The following is a 22,290-nucleotide window of genomic DNA, read 5'->3' as shown; positions in this document are numbered from 1 at the left end:
GCAAACAGCCTTGGAAGATAGGGAGAGGGAAAATTTGTTTGCTGACCAGGATGATAAAGATGTCTCCTTTGGACAGGTTTGCCCGCGGCTCCTTTATAATGCGCAGGGTCCCTCATTTGTGACACAGACACAGGGTGTGCACAGCATCCACCTGGGTCCACTCCACACCGCCCGATGGCACTTCAGGGCCAAGGAAAACTGATGCAAACGTGAAGCTTATGCTGCCTGCTGTACTGTGAGTAATAAAGTCCTCTGTCTGTGTCACCCCCTGCTCCTGGACTGCAAGAACCTTGTGCAAACAGGAAGGGTGGTGAAATGGATGCCCTGCAGGAACAGAGAACTTATTCTCTCAGCCCTCAGCTGGCAGCCTCCTTTGTGGATTGCTTTGGCTATAGAGAGCTGCCTTACCCCATCCTGGGGTGGCCTGCAGGCAATAACTGATTGACAAGGGGTATAAAGGCCCGTCCCCCTCAACACAACTGGGTAAAACTCCAGAGTCGTCCCAGCTTCAGAACTTCCTGCAGGACTGACTGAGGGCTCCACTGAGATCGCACTGCAGCTCACTTCCTGCCTCTGCCCAGACCTGCCTCTTCCTTTTTCCTTCAACAGACGCAGATCCCAAGAGTGCCCCCTAATAAACCTCCTGTATCCTAATCAACAACTCAGGGTCTGCTTTCCAGGGAACCCAACCTGTAACAAGTGGGGTCTGCCTTCCCTCTGACTGAGGGAACACACAGTTTTCTTGGATCCAGATTTCAGATCTGAATGGTAGAAACCCAGCACGTCTTATGCTTAAGTGACAGAGTCTTTCAGTGGCCTCTGTAACCCTGTGAATTAGAAGGGCGCACCCCAAGGCATCTGAGCAAGGAAGATATGCCCAGTGAGCCATCTGATCCCTGGGGCTCTAAGATCAGCCGTATCTCTGAATCTCAGAGACAACCTGTCTTCTTTTGCTCTGTTTCCCTGACAATTAAAAAAAAAGTAGATTTCCCCTTTAGTTGAGCGCATCAGCTATAATGTAGGTGATAAAGAAAAACTTACCTTTTGGAAAAAAGAACGTAGTTGATTTTCACGATGCAAATGCCACGAATGAACTCTGATGGTCTCTTACCTGAGACGCTCCTGGGGTTGGGGCAGCAGCTAATCTGGGATTTGGGGCTAACTTCACAACCTCTGAAAAGGGCACATCTGTTCCAGCTGCAAGGCCTACAAGGGAAAGCTCATTTCACGTCAGTGCCTGTTGCAAATGAAGGTGTTACCCGGAAACAGCATTTTATCTCTGGAGTGATAAAATGTTCTAAAACTGGATTATGGTGATGGTTGTACAACTCAGTAAAGTTAACTAAAAATCACTGAATTGTATGCTTAAGTATGGGTGATTTTTATGTTATATAAATTGGGCCTCCATAAAACCATCTTTAAAAAAAGAGAGAAAGAGAAGAAAAGTTTCAAGTGCAGGCCTCTTCTCAGCAGGGCTTTCTTTGTCTGAAGCGCATGTGGGGAGGCAGCTAACCTCTGACCTCTGACAGAGGGGAGGGCCCGCCTGCCTCTCCTCCCTCACGTGGCTCCACTCTCCGAGTCGATCACTGCATTCCAGCCACCCCAACTGCTCTCAATTCCTTCTGCTCAGAGCCTTTTCACTGTGTGGAATGTTCTTCTCTCTTCTCAGAAAAGCTGCCGCTAGGAACACCCCTTCCAGCTCTCAGCACCATCCGCTTTCCTCAGGGCACATCTCACTACTTCTGCCACAGATTTGTTTAAGGTCCCTCCCTTCTTGAGCCGGAAGCTCTCAGAGGCCAGGACTGGGTCTCCACTGGAGCCCTGGTGCCTGGTACACTGCCCGCATACAGGAGGCACTCCATAAATGCCCACCAAGCAAAAGAGTGGCAGGGCTGGAAAAGAGAGAAGGTTGCCATAGGTGGGCAGGAAACAGTAAGGGATTTCCGGGCAATTTAAGGAGCAGTATCAGACTGAAGGGAAACTCAAGACCACCGAGAGGGGAGGAGGGCCCACTGAAGATGTGAGGCCCAGTTTTCTCTCTGAAGGATGCTGGAATATCCCAGCCCAGAGCTGTGTGGATGAGGGGACACAGTGGGGTGGGGTAGCCACCACAGAGACTACTTGAAAGACTCTTGTCCCCCTCCACTCACTCACAGACTGGCTTTCATCCCTGAACCCAGCTGGAGAGAATGGATGTCCACATAAAGTGGGAACTGGTGTGCTGGGACCTAGCTCAGGTTTTAGTTCTGGAGGGCAGAGCAGGGCAGTACCCCCAGGTAATGTCTGACAACTAAATAGGCATGGAAAAGGAAAAATAAGAAAGAAACACAGTGCAGCACAGCAGCAGAGGCCCCAAAGGGTAGTTCCTTTTCTGCTTCGGCAAAAGGAGGAGTATAAAGTAAACCCCAGACTCCTCATGGGCAACACTGAAGGCTGGAAGCTTATGGAATGGTGTTTTCAAAGTTCTGAGGAAAATATTTTAGAGTCCTTTGTCCAGCCAAGGTAGCGTTCTTTGGGAGGGTGAAACCAAGCCCTTGCTGGACATGCAAGCCCTCAGAAAATTATCACCTACTGAATTTCCTCTTAATTATGTATTCTGGCTGTATATTCCAACAACACCAGCATAGAAATGAAGGAAAAAGAAACTGCAGAGAGTCAGAAAAAAAAGACAAACATATGTAAGTGCAAATAAAAGCCAACATGTTGTAAAGTTTGATTAAAAACATAACAGCCTAGAAATAAACTGCCCGTTCCCTGGTGGCCTAGTGGTTAGGACTCCATGCTTTCACTGCTGTGGCCTGGGTTCAATCCCTGGTCGGAGAACTGAGATCCCATAGAAAGAAAGAAAAAGAAAGAAAGAAAGAAAGAAAGAAAGAAAGAAAAAGAAAGAAAGAAAAATTGCCCAATGATCTTGATACAGGCACAAGGTGGGGCAAGGTGGATAGGGTGGAGAGGGAGGGGAATGAAAGAGTAAGAGTTTAATTATTAAGAGAAGTCTATGGTCCCTGATTAATTCTCAATGTTGAAAGAAAACATACAAGTTTAAATAGGTGTGTTAAAAAGTTAAGGATAAATGTGTGAAGAATGCAACCGCTAGAGGGAAAGGACAACGCCCTTGAGTTACATGGGTGGCCAGAGGAGTGGCCTGAGCAGGCAGAGGACAGGGCAAGTCGACCACATGGGTGGAAGAATGCCCTCGTGGGCCTGTGTTGCTCCCGCAGTTTCAGGGAGGCCTCCATCAGAGCCTTGGTTCCCCACTGCCCCCAAGGAGCTGTCCAGGGTCCTGGATTGCTTGGCTCGGAAGCCTCCACCTTTGTCTCAACTTCTGCTCTTGTTGAAAAGATGGCTCTGGACTTTATCTACCCCTTCCTGCCCACCAGCTGTCCAGACCCATGCCCAAGTGCCCTCAACCAATGTCCCTGGGCTGAGTCTGACTCTGACCAGGCCTCATTTAGTTAGGACCCTGCCTCTCTTTCCCAGTTTAAGTAAAGCACAGAGGAACAGAGGGTTTGGGTTGGTTCCCCCCTGCTGGGAGGGGAGAAAAGTGAATCTAAAGACCCCAAGCCTCCCATGTCCCTAAAGACTGGGAACATCCCAATCTCCCCTTTCCACTGTCCTCAGCCCAGCCAGTGCCCCCACGGCTTCCAGAGGCATCTGGCGCCATCCACTGACCTACCATGGAAAGCTCGGTAAGCAGAGCCCACACAGGCTGAGTTGGCTGTGTCTATGACATACACTGGGGTGCCAAACACATCTGCCAGCACCTGGAAAGGACAGAAGTTCTTCCTGTGGTGAGTCATTCCCCAGAGGGAGCATGAACACAGACATGCATTTTCTGGGCTCTCTTTTCTAATACGTCTTCTGATACCTTCCATTCCACCTCTACTGCCTTAAAGGAAGTACACTTGGCTATGCCACCCTGGTGATAATAGGGTCAGGGTGACCTGGGAGAAGTCTCTAGTGAAGGGCCACAGCTCTCTGGGTTGTCCCTGCATTGTTTAACCGTTTTATCAAAGACGAGGAGAAGATTTAGAAAGTATGCTTAGCAACAAACAATCAAGGCGGAGATGGCTAGGTCTCAGACTGATATTAACAAGGCCAAACAAACCCACACTAACAAATGCAGGTCTTACAGGAATAAAGATAAAGTTTTCCATGTAGGTCCCCAAAATAAATTGCATAAATTTAGAATAGAGGATGTGTACTAAGGGGAGCTCACATGGAAAAGACTTGGGGGAATTAGTTAACCAGAGATATTGTTGATGCCCCATCTCGATCCCCTTACTGGACCGGTGTGTACCCTCACCCAGATGCTGTTGAGTATTGGCTGCTAACGGCTCACCGCTGCCCCTCCTCAAAAGAATTGCTCTTTACTGAACAGAGGCTGCCTCTCACAGGAGGTTATTCGTATCTCTTCCCACGACAGCCAGTTGGCCCTCTTACCCCAAGGTGGAAGCAAGTCTGCGGCATAGTTCATGGACCATATCTCCCCGTGGGATGGAGCTGAAGCTGACTCCAACCAAAACCACATCCTTGCCTATCCTTCTTCCCCTGCCCTACCTGGATCCCTCACTCCCTCTCTCCTGGGAGCACTCTCCCAACAAATCACTTATAGAATAATTTCCATTGCAGGCTCTGCTTCTAGAGAATCTTACCCAAGACAAGTATACTATTGTACAAGTCAACAGTCAATTCAGTTACTCCAACAGCTAAGGCAGCCTCGGGCTATACCCTAAAATTCTCAGTGTCCCAATAAGACACTAACAGCTCCATGATTTGGGGCTAACAGCTTGACTGTCAGATATCTGCAGGTTGATTCTACTTTGGGTCATATATGTCTAGCATAATGAAGGACCAGAAAGACAGTGACAAATTCTGGCAACTGTATTATAAGAGGAATGGCTGGGAAAATCAGAGATGTTTAAATTGGAAGGGGGAAACCTTGAGGAAGACAAGAACATTGGCATTAGATGTCAGAAGGTTTGCCACGAAGGACAGGCCCTTTCTGTGTGACTCCAGAGGCCAGTGCTGGTATCAGAGAGTGGAGTTGTACAGGGCAGTGGTTTTCACTTGAGCGTAAGATAGAATCTGCTTGCCACGTGCGCTGTAAAGAGCTGGCTTCCTGGGAAAGAATGAGCTGTAAGCTCCCCATCCCTGCAGGAGCGGGAACAGAGGCAGTGTTACTGCTGAGTGTCTGGCTCTTAGAAGTATTAGACGTGGAAGAGGCCCTAGCTCAGGGCTTGCTACCGGCACTTACCTGCAAGATGTCTCTGTTGTGAGATGCTCCTCCGGTGGCCAAAATCTTCGTCTTAGGCACTGTAAGGAAAAAGAAAACAAAAAACAAAAAAACGGCTGTGACAATTCCCCCAAGACAGAAAAGGCTGCTTTCCAGAGTTCTTCTACCACAAAGAGCTAGTGTCAGGCCAATGCCTCTTGCTGACCACACAGGACTGCGTGGGAGATCTAAAGCTGGTTCTGTCCACGCATGTCCAACATGAAATTTGCTCGTGAGGCTGCTTCCTCATCCACCTCTTGGGGATGCAACGGCAGAGGGTACACAGGACAGTTCTATTTCTTAACCAGAGTGCTCTGTGAAACGTGTTTGATTTATTAATATGTTTCACAATTAGCTGTATGAAGCATATATTCTACTGTATGCTTTTTTTTTTTTTTTTGCGGTACGCGGGCCTCTCACTGCTGTGGCCTCTCCCGTTGCGGAGCACAGGCTCCGGACGCGCAGGCTCAGCGGCCATGGCTCACGGGCCCAGCTGCTCCGCGGCATGTGGGATCTTCCCGGACCGGGGGGGGCACGAACCCGCGTCCCCTGCATCGGCAGGCGGACTCTCAACCATTGCACCACCAGGGAAGCCCCCCAGGTACTCTCTTAATGGCTGAGGGCGAAGATGGGGGAGGCTGAGAGGTGGCAGCAGAGCCTCATAACATTTGTTTTTAAATACCTGCATAATAAATGAATACCTCTTCATTGTAAAAGAGTCCTGTGACACAGGAATATAGGGATCTAAGCGCTATGAGATTACAGAGCGCTCTGTTTTTCTGCCCTGCCCCCGGCTTCTGCATCACCCCTTACACGGTCCATGGGGGAGAGGTCGGGGCGAGGAGGACTAGCTCTGCCTTTGGGACGCCCCTCCCACACCGACACCACCTAATGCTTGGCCGGTTTTCCTGTGCTGGCAAAGTTTATGTGCCTCTGGAGGATCACTATGCCATCTATCTTGTACTGCAGGTACAGCAAGTTAGCGCTTAAGGGCTCATCTCATTCTAGGACTTAATTTATTTATACTTCTTTGCATTTACAACTTTTTTTTTTTGGGCCACGTGGCATGCGGGATTCCCAATTGACCAGGGATCGAACATGTGCCCCCTATAGTGGAAGCACGGAGTCTTAACCACTGGACTGCCAGGGAAGTCCCTGCATTTACAACTTTTTGATAGCATTAAATAAAAATATGTTTTTGTTTGTTTATTCAGCATTCTCTCCTGGTCACAGCACAGGGGATGTTCTTTCTTGACCATCTCCATTTTAACCCGAAATGGAACTATGTGTCTTTTACTAGACTGTGGTTTATTATTTTTTATTGTGAAAAATATGCATACAGGACTTCCCTGTTGGTGCAGTGGTTGAGAGTCCACTTGCCAATGCAGGGGACGCGGGTTCAAGCCCTGGTCCAGGAAGATCCCACATGCTGCGGAGCAACTAAGCCTGTGGGCCACAACTGCTGAGCCTGCATGCTAATGCCTGTGAGCCACAACTACTGAAGCCCATGTGCCTAGAGCCCGTGCTCTGCAACAAAAGAAGCCACTGCAATGAGAAGCCCGTGCACCGCAATGAAGAGTAACCCCCGCTCGCCGCCAACTAGAGAAAGCCTGCACGCAGCAACAAAGACCCAACGCAGACAAAAATTAATTAATTAATTAATTAATTATTTTAAAAAAGAGAGAGTACCTGGGCCGGGAAAAGGGGAAGGAATGTCAGCGGCTAAGGAGACAATCCAGGATATGGGAAGATGTTCCAGTGTGATTCCATGTTGGAAAATCAAAACACGCTTCATTCACGACTGCAAGAAAAGTCAGCTGGGCATGATGTAAAGCACCATGAAGACTTTGACACACTTTTAGGTTTATATGTCCTCTTTTTAAAAATTTATTTATTTATTTATTTTTGCGGTACGTGGGCCTCTCACCATTGTGGCCTCTCCTGTTGCGGAGCACAGGCTCTGGACGTGCAGGCTCAACGGCCATGGTTCACGGGCCTAGGCGCTCTGCAGCATGTGGGATCCTCCCGGACCGGGGCACGAACCCGTGTCCCCTGCATCGGCAGGCGGACTCTCAACCACTGCACCACCAGGGAAGCCCTATATGTCCTCTTTGTAGGTACAAAGGGAATAGGGCCCTGGCTTTATAAAAAATAAACTCATAATGGAGACTGGAAAAAAACGGTCCTATATGGCAGGAGTGGTTGGGGTGAGGGGATGGGATTATAGGTAGTTTTCTTTCCTTTATTTTCCAAACTTGCTATTATAATATTATAGTATAATTATATTATAATTATATTATAATATAATTATAATTATATTTCTGCTCTTATAAGTTAACCTAAACAAAGTGAAATATACATTGAAATATAAGCTGAAAAGGGACGATGGCTTTAGCCCCGCCCAGCTGGGTGCATATGTTTCACAGCGTCCAAACATCAAAAAAGTGATCCTTCCTTAAAGAAAGCAGAGGTAACCCCGTGGTTCAGAACCCAGAGTCTGAAACCAGACTGGCTTGGTTCAGAAGCTCTGGGCAGGTGATGTTAACACTCTGAGTCTTGGTCTCCTACTTTGTGAAGCAGGAGTAATACTGGTACCCACCCCAGAGACACTGTTGTCAAAAAACATAATGTGCTTAGGAACCAGGCTGGGCACACAGTACGTGCTCAATAAATGTTGGCAGCTATTATTATCATGATCATCAGTTTTACTTCAAATGTCTTTTTATTCTTCTTGGATGTTATTAAAACGAGATTATGACAGTTCAGGAATGAAACTCTAGGGAATTCCCCGGCTGTCCAGTGGTAAGGACTCCACGCTTTCAGGACCCAGGGTTCAATCCCTGGTCGGGGAACTAAGATCCCGTGATCCCAGACTTCCCTGGTGGCACAGTGGTTAAGAATCCACCTGCCAATGCAGGGGACACGGATTCGAACCCTGGTCCAGGAAGATCCCACATGCCGTGGAGCAACTAAGCCTGTGAGCCACAACTACTGAGCCTGCTCTCTAGAGCCCACGAGCCACAACTACTGAGCCCACGTGCCACAACTACTGAAGACCGTGCACCTAGAGCCCGTGCTCTGCAACGAGAAGCCACCGCAATGAGAAGCCTGTGCACTGCAACGAAGAATAGTCCCCGCTCACCACAACTAGAGAAAGCCCGCGCGTAGCAATGAAGACCCAACACAGCTAAAAATAAATAAATAAATTTATTTTTTAAAAAAAGATCCCACGATGCCACAAGCCATGCAGCCACTGGGAGCACGATGCCTACAGTTCGTGCAGCCCTTTTGCCCTTTTAGGTTCAAGCGCATTCGTGCATGTGATCTTGTTTGAGAGGAACCCAGCAGAGCTGGCAGGACAGGTTTGATTCGGCCCTTAAGCTTGCTAAGAGGATAAGTAACCTTATGCTGTTTTGCACAAGAATCGCTTCAGAGGCACACTAGCTCCCTGGAGCCCAGGAGGGCCCCTCCGCCCTCACTGCCTCTCCCCTCACACTGGGCTGGTGGAGACAGCCCCCCAGCCGCCCAAAGTGCCCCCCCCTGACGACCGGAAAACCCTTCGTGCCAGTCATTCACGCCCACCTCAGCACCATCTCTGCCCTGCTCACCTGGGCTCACTTCTCAGGGACCTTGGAAGCCTTTGGAGACCTTGCGGGAATTTCTTTTTACACTCTGGGTGGGGGGATGGAGAGGAGTGGGACTGTTTATAAAGTTCATTCTATTTAAAAAATTCTGTTGAACTAAAACATACATCCTAACAAATGTACATACATACAATAAGCTGACAGCTTGACACATTTTCACAACTAAACACACCTGTGTAACCTAAGAAACAGAGCCTCACCAGCACCCCAGAGGCCCTCCATGCTCCCCAACAGGTAAACTACTAACGATCCAGACTTCCAACGACAGCAGATGGTTTTGTCTGCTTTGGAATCTGACGTCCACGGAACCTGCCACGCGTACTTTTGGGTTTGGCTTCTTCTGCTCAGCGTTTTCATGTGTGAGATTCATCCATTCTGTTGCACGTGGCTAAGGCTGGTTCATTTTCATTTCTGTGTAGGATCACGTCGCCTGAACACCCCGCAAGGCATCTATCTCACCATCGAGGGGCACTGCGTTGTTTCCAGCATGGCGTGCTAAGCACAGGGCCACCGGCAGTGTGCTCCTGCACGTCTTTAGTGAACACATGTCCACATCTCTGTCTCGCATCCACCGGGAAGTGAAGCTGCTGGGTGGATGTTTATGCAGCTTTAGTAGATGCTGCCTAACAGGTTTTCAAAAAGGTTTACCTAGTGCTTATTTTTGAAGTATCCTTTTACTTATTTGGTTCAAAGGCATAAAACATATACTACATAGGATTGTCCATAAAAGTATCATGAGGAGGCCTTCAAGCTAAGAGGATTCAGGGGTTTTCTACCTTCTCTTGACCACAGCTGGCCCAGAGGGACAATACATCTTGGAAACCTGGACTCCCTGGTCGGCGGGTCCAACCTCCTTCAGACGCCCCCCCTGCCCCCTGCCAGACCACTGCAGCGCCATCAAAAAGGGGAACTCACTGACCTCCTAAAGCTGCCCACACTCCATAGCTCAAGTTCTTAGAAGTCCCTTCCTTCCCCATGGGCCTCCCCTGGCCCTGGTTCTGCCCTCTCCATTGCAGGTCTCTCAGTTCTGACAGTGGTTCTACATTCCCTCTCTTCCCTGTTCAAGCTGAAATGTCCAGAGCTGTGCCCCACAGGCAGATGGGGCCTGCCCAGGCTAGAAGGTGAAGGTCCAGTGATGGCCCCAGCCCAGACCTTTCCCACCTGCGTTGCCCGTGTCCTCAGGATCCAGAGCTTAGGACATTTAGTCTGCAGGTTGGAGCGTAGGGTTACAGAAAGATCTCCCAAGTCCTATAGCTCCTGGCCAAGGAGGTGAGGCTCCTGGGGACGCAGCAGAGATGCAGGAACAACCTGCCCCCTAGCCTATGCCTGTCCACAGTGCCAGTCGATCGCTTTCTCACCCCACCACCAGGAGCCAGGCTCCACGTCCCTCCTGCACAAACGGGGCCCTTGTAATGAAGCCTTAACAGACAGTGTCCACTAGGCCTGGCCTGAAGCCCAGGAAGGGCCTCAAGCACCTCAGGGTAGGAGCAGAACCCTTAGCGCCCACCCCAGCACACAGCCCGCCAGCAGCTCACTTACTGACTCGATAGCCCAGGCCCTCGGCATGGATCTTCTTGGCCATGAACTGTCCTTCGATCAGTGCTCGAATCTCCACGTCCCAGGGGAATGCTGAGACCTGATTCCAGGAGAAAGTGGGCAGCGTGAAGAACTCCCATTGTCCACTCACTGTGTGTGTGTGTGTGTGTCTGTGTGTATGTGTGTGGTGCGTATGTATGTGGTATATGCGTGTGTGTGGTGTCTTTTTAACAGTAGCCCAGATTCAGAGCTCATGACTCAGGCCTCCACTGGAGCTCACCCATAGTTGTGCTCTTGAGCCACTAACTTGTTTGTCACACACTCGCACGCACACACACGTGCTCACGGCCTCACGCGTGTATCACTCTGGGGAGTCAGAGGATGGGAGAGCTCAGTTTCAGGCTGCCGAGGGTTCCAGTTCTGCCTCTGCCATTCAGCTCTATGACCTTGAATAAGTTAATGTAAATCTTATTGAGCCTCACTTTCTTTCTTTTTTTTTTTAACACTTTATTGGACTATAATTGTTTACAGTGGTGTGTTAGTTTCTGCTTTATAACAAAGCGAATCAGCTATACATATACATATATCCCCATACCTCTTCCCTCTTGAGTCTCTCATTTTGTTAACAGAACTGAGGTAATGGGAGCACCTATGTTTCAGGGTTGTTAAAAAGCAGACAGCAGAGCCTGGTCAATGTAGCTGATGCTCATGAAGGGAGAGCTTGTGCTGAGAACCCACCACTGTGGCGCGCCCTTTGCCCTTCCAGCTAAAACTGAATGGCACCAACTCCAGCCTCAACCTGCTCCCCGGCCCCTGAGACCAGTGACTGACGCCACCGCTCCCTCCCTCAGGAACTGCTCCAACCCAACTCACCTGCTTTCAGTTCCTAAACTTCTCCCTCTGCCAGGACTCCGCCCAAGCTTCCCATGTGGGATCCCTCTCATCCTTCAAGTCTGTACCTAAAGGCCACCTCCTCAGGGAGGCCCACCTGGTCACCCTATCCAAGGCAAGTGCCTGGCACATGCCCTGCTTTCCCGTACTTCGCTTTGTTCCTTCCCGTCTGAGCCACATCACACACCGTAATCATGTGTGTGTTCGTTCACCTGCTTACATCCTCCTAGACACTGGGCTCCGTGGAGCAGGGACCCTGTTTGTCTTGTTTGCACCAATCATACATATCTGTTGATTGAAGAAACAAATGAAGAAAACTCCCTTCTTGATAAACCCAGACAGATTTACACAAAAGAGAACAGGCATGTCTTCTTTCTACGAGCAACAGAAACCAAACTGACCCCCACCAGAAGACTGAGATGAACTCCCTATACTTTAGACAAAGCTTTCCATCTACAATACAATACGTAATACCATCATCGGCATATAATCCAACACCAACTCTGTTACACTGATTAGACAGAGTGACTTACTGAAATTCCCCAGACACCTTTTAGGGTCAGAAAAGTCTCTCAGGTCCAATCCAAAATGTGGTGATGACTCTGGTAACCATCTCACAGAAAAGTCAATTCCAAGCAGCAAGTATCAACCAAATCCCTCCTGGGAAAGGTTGCGTGGTGGAGGGCAAATAAAATAGCGGCTTTAGGGCCAGAAAGGACTGGGTTTGACCACCTCCACCACCTAGGCCCTGGTGCCTTGGGTGAGATATTCAGTTTCTCCATCTGTAAAGGGGATGAAGATACCTAATTCACAGAGTTGCTCTGAGAGGTAAATGAGGAAGATAAAGAAACCCACATACATAGTGCCTGGAACTAAACTGTGCTCAATAAACGTCAGCAAATGTTAGTGTCTCCTGTGCCAGAGGCTCTTTCAATCAGGAGGAAATTCATCATCTGGAGATGGGAGGTGTAGGATAAGGCTCGCCAAGGAAACAGGCTCCAAGATGCTTAATGACAGTCAGTGGGAGCACACGTCAGCTCAGGGAGAACACTTAGGTGTTCCACACTCCTCTTTGTGAGAAAGTACAGCATCTGTCTTATATCTTGCTGATGCCCCAGCAATTAGAGTGCACCCTAGCACATCAAAAGTATTGTTTTATTATGACAAACCCACAGTCAACATAATACTCAACAGTGAAAAGGTGAAAGCCTTCCCACTAAATTCAGGAACAAGATAAGGATGCCCACTCTCACCACTTCTATTCAACATAGTATTGGAAGTCCTAGCCACAGCCATCAGACAAGAAAAAGAAATAAAACTGGAGGGAAGAGGTAAAACTGTCACTATTTGCAGATGACATGATAATTTATATAGAGAACCCTAAAGTCTCCACACAAAAACTATTAGAACTATGGGCTTCCCTGGTGGCACAGTGGTTGAGAGTCTGCCTGCCGATGCAGAGGACACCAGCTCGTGCCCCGGTCCGGGAAGATCCCACATGCTGCGGAGCGGCTGGGCCCGTGAGCCATGGCCGCCGAGCCTGCACGTCCGGAGCCTGTGCTCCGCGATGGGAGAGGCCACAACAGTGAGAGGCCCGTGTACCACAAAAAAAAAGCAAAAAAAACAAAACAAAAAAACTATTAGAACTAATAAATGAATTCAGCATGGTAGCAGGATACAAGTTTGTTTGTTTTTTGGGGTTTTTTTTTGGCAGCACACAGGATCTTCATTGCTGTGTGCAGGATCTTTAGTTGCGGCATGTGGAATCTAGTTCCCTGACCAGGGATCAAACCTGGGCCCCCTGCATTGGGAGCGAGGAGTCTTAGCCACTGGACCACCAGGAAAGTCCCAGGATACAAGATTAATACATAGAAATCTGCTACACTAATAATGAAATATCAGAAAGAGAAAGTAAACAAACAATCCCATTTAAAATGGCATAGAAAATAGAACCTAGGAATAAATTTAACCAAGGAGCTTAAAGACCTATATGCTGAGAACTATAAAACATTACTAAAGGAAACCGAAGATGATTCAAAGAAATGGAAAGATATCCCATGCTTTTGGACTGGAAGAATAAATATTGTTGAAATGGCCATACTACCCAAAGTAATCTACAGATTTAATGCAATCCCTATCAAAATACCCATGACATCTTTTCACAAAACTAGAACAGTCTTAAAATTTATATGGAACCACAAAACACCCAAAATTGCCAAAGCAATTTTGAGGAAAAAGAACAAGGGTGGAAGCATAACCCTTCCGGACTTCAGACTATACTACAAAGCTACAGTAAAAGAGCATGGTATTGGCACAAAAACAGACATATAGATCAATGGAACAGAATAGCGAGCCCAGAAATAAACCCACACACCTACAGTAAATTAATCCATGACAAATGAGGCAAGAATATACAATGGAGAAAAGATAGTCTCTTCAACAAGTGGTGCTGGGAAAGCTAGACAGCCATATGTAAATCAATGAAGTTAGAACACTGCCTCACACCATACACAAAAATAAACTCAAAATGGCTTACAGACCTAAATATAAGACATGACACCATAAAACTCCTAGAAGAGAACATAGGCAAAATATTCTCTGACATAAATCATACCAATGTTTTCTCAGCTCGGTCTCCCAAAGCAAAAGAAATAAAAGCAAAAATAAACAAAGGGGATCTAATCAAACTTAAAAGCTTTTGCACAGCACAGAAAACCATCAACAAAATGAAAAGACAACCTGTGGACTGGGAGAAAATATTTACAGATGATGAGACTGACAAGAGGTTAATATCCAAGATATACAAACAGCTCATACAACTCAATATTGAAAAAACACCCAATCAAAAAATGTGTAGAAGACCTAAATAGGCATTTTCCCAAAGAGTACATACAAATGGCCAACAGACACATGAAAAGATGCTCAACATCACTAATTATCACAGGAGTCAGAATGGCCATCATCAAAAAGTCAACAAATAATAAATGCTAGAGAGGGTGTGGAGAAAAGGGAATCCTCCTACTGTTGCTGGGAATGTAAATTGGTGCAGCCACTATGAAGAACAGTATGGAGGGTCCTTAGAGCTACCATGTGATCCAGCAATCCCACTCCTGGGCATATATCAGGGAAAACTCTAATTGGAAAAAATACGTGAAGCCCCAACGTTCACAGCAGCATTATTTACAACAGCCAAGACATGGAAACAACCCAAGTGCCCATCAGCAGATGACTGGCTTAAGAAGATATTGTATATATACAACAGAATATATATTTTTAAAAATATCTTTTGGCCACGCCACACGGCATATGGGATCTTATTCCCCAACCAAGGATCGAACCCATGCACAACTGCATTGGAAACCGAGAGTCTTAACCACTGGACCCAGGTAGGTCCCTATACAACGGAGTATTAGCCATAAAAAAGAATGAAATGTTGCCATTTGCAGCAACATGGATGGACCTAGAGAGTGGTATACTTAGTGAAGTAAGTCAGAGAAAGATAAATATCATATGATATCATTTATATGAGGAATCTAAAAATACAAATGAATCTATATACAAAACAGAAACAGACTTGCAGACATAGAAAACAAACTAATGGTTACTGGTGGGGGAGGGTGGTGGCAAATTAGGAGTATGGGATTAGATACAAACTACTTACTATACATAAAATAGATAAGCAACAAGGATTTACAGTGCAGCACAGGGAATTATATTCAATATCTTGTAATAATTTATGATGGAATATAATCTGAAAAAAAACTGAATCATTTTGCTGTACACCTGAAGCTAACACAATATTGTAAATTCACAATATTTCAATTTAAAGAAAAAATTTTTAAATACTTGCTTTATCAATGGCTGAGTAAATGAATGAGGTCCCTAAAACTAGCATAATTTGATAGGCATTTGTTAAATAGTCAAAAATGGAGCCACTGTAGCTCCAATACTAATAACACACGTACCTCATGGTTTTCTGCACTAAACCTATGACGCCCAATAATTTCAGGGGTGATCTCCATTACATCAAAATAAAAACCTGAAACAAGACCAGGAAGAGATTAGTTGTCAGTGGTCAAAAACAAAAGATCAGCTTCTCAATAGCCTTAGAAAAAAGCAGGGTGAAATGACCCTATATCCCTGTTCCCCGGGACCCCCTATCCCCTGGAGACCTGTGAATATTCTCAGGTCCTTCTCTCCAGCAGGACGGAGGGCAAATGGAAAGGCCTAGGCTAGCTTTTCGTGGAGACAGCTCTTCCAGCTCTCATGTGGCCGCCCAGGCCAGGAGACAGCTAGCTGTCCAACTAACCCTAAAATACCAGCATGGGTTTGACCAAGGGAGGCACATCCCCTCCCTGCTCAAAAGGCCTGCCCCAATGCTGGGCACTTTTCCCAACAAGACCTCGTGTTTGGGGCAGAAAGCTGCATGTGGGCATGCACCAGGGCAGAGTAGGCACTGTGGCTGCCATCTCTGATGCTGGCACCAGGGGCTTCGAGGGGCACAGAAGATGCAGCTCTGGCCTGATCTGCCACTCCCCATCTCACCCAGATCATGGGGTCTCACGCTAGTTTTGAGGCCCATGGAGCAGAAGTGCAGACAGTCAGGGCTCCCCTTGGCTTCTCCCTGGCCCTGCGCCTCCCCGCAGCAGCTGCTGCCCCTTCACAGACCCCGGCATCCCCAAACAGCCTACCCAGGTTTCCGCAGTTCCCCATCTCTGTGGACTGCAGCGCCTTAGAGAATTCGCTCCAGGAACTGGAAGCCAACTCATCACGGATCTTCTCTCTCATGAGGGAGCCATTTTTAAAGCTGCAGAAGTGCACACAACCCTGAGGGAGGGACCTGGTGCTTGCTGACTGGACCCACGGGCTTTGGTGAAGAGTCCCAGGTAGAGGGGCTGCAGGTCAGGCTGGACCACAACCCCAGCCAGTGCACAGCAGGGATCTGAGGTTCCTCCTCAGGTGTCAGACCCAGCGCATGTTCCTGGGAGTCACCAGGAAATGCACTTGTCGTGGGCTCTGTTTATAGGGGAGGTTGCCACAAAGGAGCCCCAGGGAGAGACACAGCTGTGGTTTCAGCACGTTGTACCACCTGGACAAGGGGCAGGGCTAGCCAGATTTACTAGACCTCCATATTCTCCAGTGGTTCTTGGAATTTCAAGGCCAAAAACTCTCCCTTAGTAGCTTCCAGCAGGTCCCCAAATGCCTGTTTGGAGGGTGCAGAACAGACCCCTTCCATGAGAACCGTCAGGAAGCAGGATGTCCTCGCTACCATCGGTTGAAGGTCCACCATGTGCCAGACATAGCGTAACAACACTATGAAATAAACCTCTTATTCTCCGCATTTTATGAGCAAAGTGTGGCTCAGATATGCTACGGCGTCTGCCTCAGGCCACACAGGATACAGGTGTTGGGGGTGGGATCTGTATCTGGGTTTGGGAGAGACTTCAGGTCCTGGGTGCTTCCCCACCCAGCTCTGCTCTCAGCAAGACCCAGTGAGTCCCTGGGGTCTCAGCTGCCCCCAGAGCCTGCGCAGTGGAACGACCTGGGGGGCTCCACGTGGTGCCAGACCTGCCCGCACCTCCTCCGCCCCACCCGACCTACCACAGGAGCGCCATGTAGTGCTGGGGGTCAACCGGGTTGCAGAAGATGTGGCCTTCCAGGGTGGGTGTGGGCTCCTGGAGCCAGAGAAATAGGGTGTCGCTGGTGCCCAGGCTGACCTGCAGAGAGACGGGCAGAGGTGAAGCGGCACCGTCTCGCCAGCTCCACGCGCCCTGACCCCCATCGCTTCACTCCTCAAGCTGCTGACCTCGGATTAAATGCCACCTCCTCAGAGGAACCTCTGCTGACCCTCCCACACCAAAGTCCAAAGTCAGCTCCCCAGATTCAGGCTCCCATGGATCCTGCAGGCCGATTCTCTAGAACTTACTACAACTACCTCTAACTCGTGGTTCGGGTGACAACGGGTTTCCCACTAGAAGCAGAAGGGTCTGGGTTATGTCGTCATCGCCTAGGGAGCTCACAGTCCTCTAGCCCGAGGTCTGACCCTTCTGCCACTGTGCCCACCACGACCGGCCACTGTCAAGGCAGGCGGGGGACCTGTCTGCTCAGCAAAGGCAACTGACCTTCGAAGAGAGGACCTGTGGGCAGGTCCTGGGGCCTGGGTCTCCCTATCCCCTCTCTCAGCTGCCTTTTGACCCTGGAAGCCCCTCTGATAGGCAGCAAAGATGCTGCTGAGACCCAGCACCCTCGTCCCCTGGGGCAGAAAGCTGACCCTGCCTGAGGGAGTGAGCGGTCACCTTACCGCAATGTCACCTTCCTCCAGCCTCATGCCTGCCAGCGACGCTGAGAACGGGAGGGGAGCCTGTGGTTAGCAGGAGGTCACATGAGAGCCACAAAGCAAACCAGTCACCCCCCCAGCCCGCCAGATGGGAGTGCAGCCCCCGTCTCCCACCCCAGTCCACAAGCTAAGGGAGACGCAGGAACAGGGTGAGGCAAGGGCTCAGGATGCCCCAAGGGCTACAGGGTGGAGTCTCTGTGGTCAGGGGCTCTGATTTGGACTCAGAAACCTCATCTAAAGGGGTCCAAACTCCCCACCCACTGTTAGGCACTCCCAGGAGTGCAGAGGACCAAGGGGGCCAAGTCAAGACACCAGGATACACACGGCGGAGAAAGACAAAGGCGAGGCCGGAGTGAGAGGCTTTCCCCCACCTCAGTGGTATGGAAAATGGCAAGGTAATGTTGACCGTCCCCTTTATGTGAGGCCCATGACCGTGATGTTTATCTGCCTTCCTCACTGATACACCCTGGAACTGAAAGAAGGCCTGCCATGTAGCAGCAGGCCTAAACGTTGAGCGAATGAAAGAATGAAGGATAAATGTGGGCAGGAACAGGTGTACTCAAACACTGCTGCTGAGTTATGATCAGCAGAGTGCCAGAGCCCTGGATTCAGGAATCCCACCTCTGAGAGCTTCTCCTATAGGCCGCAGGGGTCCCCAGCGCCCTACCGGTCCGCACAGCAGGAGGTGAGGGGCGGGCAGGTGAGCGAGTGGAGCTTCATCTGCCGCTCCCCATCGCTCGCGTTACCGCCTGACCCATCCCCCCGCCACCCCGTCCATGCAAAAACTGTCTTCCATGAAACTGGTCCCCGGTGCCAAAAGGGTTGGGGACCGCTGCTATAGGGACAAGGGACAAGATAATGTTTGCATGGCCTCAACGGTAGAAGCCACGCCTACCTCCATCTCCCAGCTCCATCTAAGGGACATTGGCAAAGTAAATGCCAGGACAGTGGAAACCTAAACAACCACTAATGACGTTGCACAAAAATATTGCCTTGGTTGGTTAAAATAAACTGTTTATTTATGGGCATAGGAAAAGAAGGTTGGAAGGACAGCCCTCAGAATTTTAACTGTGGGGCTTCCCTGGTGGCGCAGTGGTTGAGAGTCCGCCTGCCGATGCAGGGGACGCGGGTTTGTGCCCCGGTCCGGGAGGATCCCACATGCCGCGGAGCGGCTGGCCCCGTGAGCCAGGGCTGCTAAGCCTGCGCGTCCTGAGCCTGTGCTCCACAACGGGGGAGGCCACGGCGGTGAGAGGCCCGCGTACCGCAAAAAAAAAAAATTTTTTTAACTGTGGTTATCTCTGGGTTAAGAGATTACGGATGAGTTTTTTTACATCCTTCCTTTGGTTTGTCGGTACTTAAAATTTTTTTCTGCAATGAAGAGGTATCCCTTGTGTATAAGAAAAAGCAGCATAGGACTAATGCATTACTTAAGGCAGCAGCAAAGTGAAGGTCAGGTTTAGGGAGGGAACGGCTGAGGGCTACCTGCCTGGTATCTCCAACATTCAGCCTGAAACCGCAGTCTAAGAGGACGGTTTAGGAAGCTGCTTCTTTGTTGTTCCCTCTGCAACATGCCCAGAAGCTCATGCTTCCGTGGTTCAAAAGCAGGCCCATTATTCTCCCTGACATTCTTCCAGTTGATAGAGTAGGTGTAAGAATATACATTTTTCTAACCAGACTCAGAAACTTAGGAAACAAACTTACGGTTACCAAAGGGGAAAGGTGGGGGCAGGGGGGAGGGAAATACTGGGAGGTTGGGATTAACATATACACACTAATATATATAAAACAATCAACAAGGACCCACTGTCTAGCACAGAGAACTCTACTCAGTACTCTGTAATAACCTATATGAGAAAACCATCTGGAAAAGAATAGATATATGTATAACTAAATCACTTCGCTGGACACACAACATTGTATAGCAACAATGCTCCAATATAAAACAACAATGCATTTGTTTCTAACAAGACTTGACGAAGTTACTTTCATTTTGAAAGGCAAACAAACGTGGCCCACAAAGCATAGAATTGTCCTGAATCGGTGCTTGTGCACCATCTGTTACTTTCTGAGGGTGACTCAGCTTTTAGGGCAGAGAGGAACTGGGGCCTGGCATCCTCCAGGAGCCAGGGCACCAGAACATGCCCACCACAGGCCGGAGCTTCCTCTCAAATCAGGCGCCCAGGGGACAGAGCGACAGGCTTCAAGCCTTGCTCCTGCAGGAATTTGGCCACTGTCTACCAGCCTCTATCTCACCTCACCTGAGACCAGGAACATGAGGGTCCCTTCTCCAAAACCTGCTCTGAGTTTGGGTTTGTGCCTTGACGACAGGGCTCCGTGTGAAGTTCTACAGAATCTGTGCAGGGACGGGGAGGCCCTCGTCTGGCTCCTGGGGGTTCCCTGCAGATGCCAGAGTGGAGGCCACCCCAGAAGGGAGCGGGCACAGCCAGGACCCTGATGCAACCACAGGGGTGGTGGGGACATCCTCACTGTGCCCTCAGCTCCAAAGCAGACAGGCCTAAAGCAGACCTAGGAGCACCACGAGTGTTACTCATAGTGGTGGCAGAAACAGTAGTAACGGTGACTTAAATGTTTTTTCCCGGGCACAAAAATACACATAGATACTGCAGAAAATACGGCACATAAAATCATCATGATGATGAATGAATTTTAACAAGACCTTCAGCTCCATTTCCAGGCACACAGCTCCACTCCTAGACGCGTGTGCCTCTCTCTTTTTATTTTCGCTGTCCACATCCTCAATCTGTACAACCAGTAGGAGGTAAGTACAGGGAGGTTCACGGGTGTGGAAACCAGAGAAAGGGCTGAAGTCAGACCCTGGCCTCCACCAAACCCTTCCATATGTACCTGAGACTCACGTCCTTAGAGAAGGAATGGCTGCTTAGGATGGCAACTTGGGGTAGAGTTGCCAGATAAAATATAAGACGCTCAGTCACAGTTCAAGTTCAGAGAAACAATATTTGGGACACACTTACACTGAAAAATGATTTGTTATCTGAAATTCAAACATTGCCTGGGACATACTCATCCTACCTAATCATTTGTCCTTCCTCTGAATTCAAGTTTAACTGGGTGTCCTGTATTTGTATTTACTCTATCCAGCAACCCTGATTTGGTGGCCCATTAGGAAAAGGGCTGCAGAGGTGGGGTGAGGGGCAGCAGTCTGGTGGTACTCATTGTGACCACTTGGCCTTTCTTTAGAGACCTGTCAGCCCCTCCGGGGGCGGGGGCTCAGGAACCCCCAGAGGAGAAGAAAAGGGGGAAGAGGAGACAAGGGGCTTGGATGAAGTCGTACCTATAGGTCAAATGATGGGGCAGAGACTCAAAGCTGGATCCCAGAGGAAGGGTTGGGGGAACTGAGATGTTTAGCTTGGAACAGAAAAGGCAGGTGAGCAAAATCCCACGCTTGGACGTGTTGAAACTGGAGGAGGTTTTGAACTGCTGCTAATTCTGAGGCTGAGGGTCTGGCACTCTAGCAGCAGCCACCAGGGCCAGGCAGGCGTGTAAATAGGCTGTATTTATTCTGTCCTTGAACTTGTCTTTTCATCACTTTTCTTCATTTTTCCTGTTTGTCTTTTCCCAAACTGATAATGTTGTAAATTATTTGTTTTAAATTAGAAATTTAATAAAAATTAATGGCTGTTGCTAAAAAAAAAAAAAAAAAGACAAGAAAAGAAAAGGCAGGTGAGGGAGGGTGGGCACTGTCTTCCTCAATCGCTGATCGGGTTTCTTTCACCTGGAGGTGCAGCACTCAGTGGCTCTTGTGGGCAGAGTCAGAGCCAAGGTGGGGCAGGTACAGGCATGAGAGTTCAGACCAGCAGGCGGGCAGGCACCAAGGGAGGGAGGGCCCGCCCCGGACAGGCTTCCCCAAGAAGCCCCAAGAAGCCGGCTGGCATTCTCCAGTGTCCCACAAGGACCAAGGCGGGCTACTGGGAGGGTGAAATCCCCTGAGGTACTCACCTGGGTTGTCCCCAGTGAAGGCCACCACTTTGCATCCTGGAGGGAACCCATAGCGCTGGACGAAGTAGGAAGAAATGGCCCCCTGAGGAGAGAAGGCAAGCACGCTCTGCTGAGGCAAACCCCACCTGCTCAGCACGACTGTCCACACCTCGGGCCACAGGAAGGCCACAGGCCTGGGTGGGGCCTACAGTCGCATCACACCTGGGACGTCCCTCCTGTTCACAGAACACCAGAGGAGCCCAGCACAGGGCCGCAACCATGCACGTGAGGTCATCCCACTGCCTTGAAGCCCACTTAATTTTGAGATTCAAGGCAACCAGAACAGACCAGTTCCCATTGTGGATGTAGCATTAAAAATAAAGAAATAACAGGAGGAAATCATTAAGCAAACTCATAGAAGTAGATAATGCCTTGCACACACGCTCTATCAGTCAGATTAAGAGTCATTGGACACGTTTGTGCAGAGGTCAACGTTCTAAAGAAAATAAAGCAAGGAAAGGCTTCCACCAGGAACCACAGCTCTCAGGGCCCCTCCAAGACCGCCTGTGGGATCAGAGGGCAGGGATAACTTCTGGACAGACCTACAGTCTTTAGAGGGCACGGTTAAGAAAAGAAAGCATTTTCCCCCC

General features: G+C 49.0%; 1 protein-coding gene across 10 annotated transcripts in view; it reads right to left on the bottom strand.

The window, feature by feature from the left end:
- The window catches only part of XYLB (xylulokinase), a 42,911-nt gene that overhangs the window by 4,458 nt on the left and 16,163 nt on the right, over nt 1-22,290 (bottom strand). For 2 of the 10 annotated variants that reach the window (XM_024756720.1, XM_024756736.1), the window contains 9 exons: nt 21,662-21,743; nt 17,648-17,688; nt 16,948-17,063; nt 16,038-16,153; nt 15,312-15,385; nt 10,459-10,555; nt 5,258-5,316; nt 3,677-3,764; nt 1,112-1,206 (listed from right to left, as the gene is read on the bottom strand). In XM_024756720.1, the coding sequence (XP_024612488.1) occupies nt 1,112-1,206; nt 3,677-3,764; nt 5,258-5,316; nt 10,459-10,555; nt 15,312-15,385; nt 16,038-16,153; nt 16,948-17,063; nt 17,648-17,688; nt 21,662-21,743 (768 nt within the window). Of the gene's footprint in view, nt 1-1,041; nt 1,207-3,676; nt 3,765-4,881; nt 5,155-5,257; nt 5,317-8,883; nt 8,948-10,458; nt 10,556-15,311; nt 15,386-16,037; nt 16,154-16,947; nt 17,064-17,647; nt 17,689-21,661; nt 21,744-22,290 lie in introns of those variants that run through there. The other 8 variants (XM_024756727.1, XR_003004749.1, XM_024756789.1 and 5 more) reach the window with 8 other exon arrangements.

This window comes from Neophocaena asiaeorientalis, unplaced genomic scaffold, assembly GCF_003031525.2.
Source record: "Neophocaena asiaeorientalis asiaeorientalis breed wild unplaced genomic scaffold, Neophocaena_asiaeorientalis_V1.1 scaffold265, whole genome shotgun sequence".
NCBI lineage: Eukaryota > Metazoa > Chordata > Mammalia > Artiodactyla > Phocoenidae > Neophocaena > Neophocaena asiaeorientalis.
The sequence above is the reverse complement of the archived record's forward strand: the minus strand, read 5'-3'. Positions and strand labels throughout refer to the sequence as shown.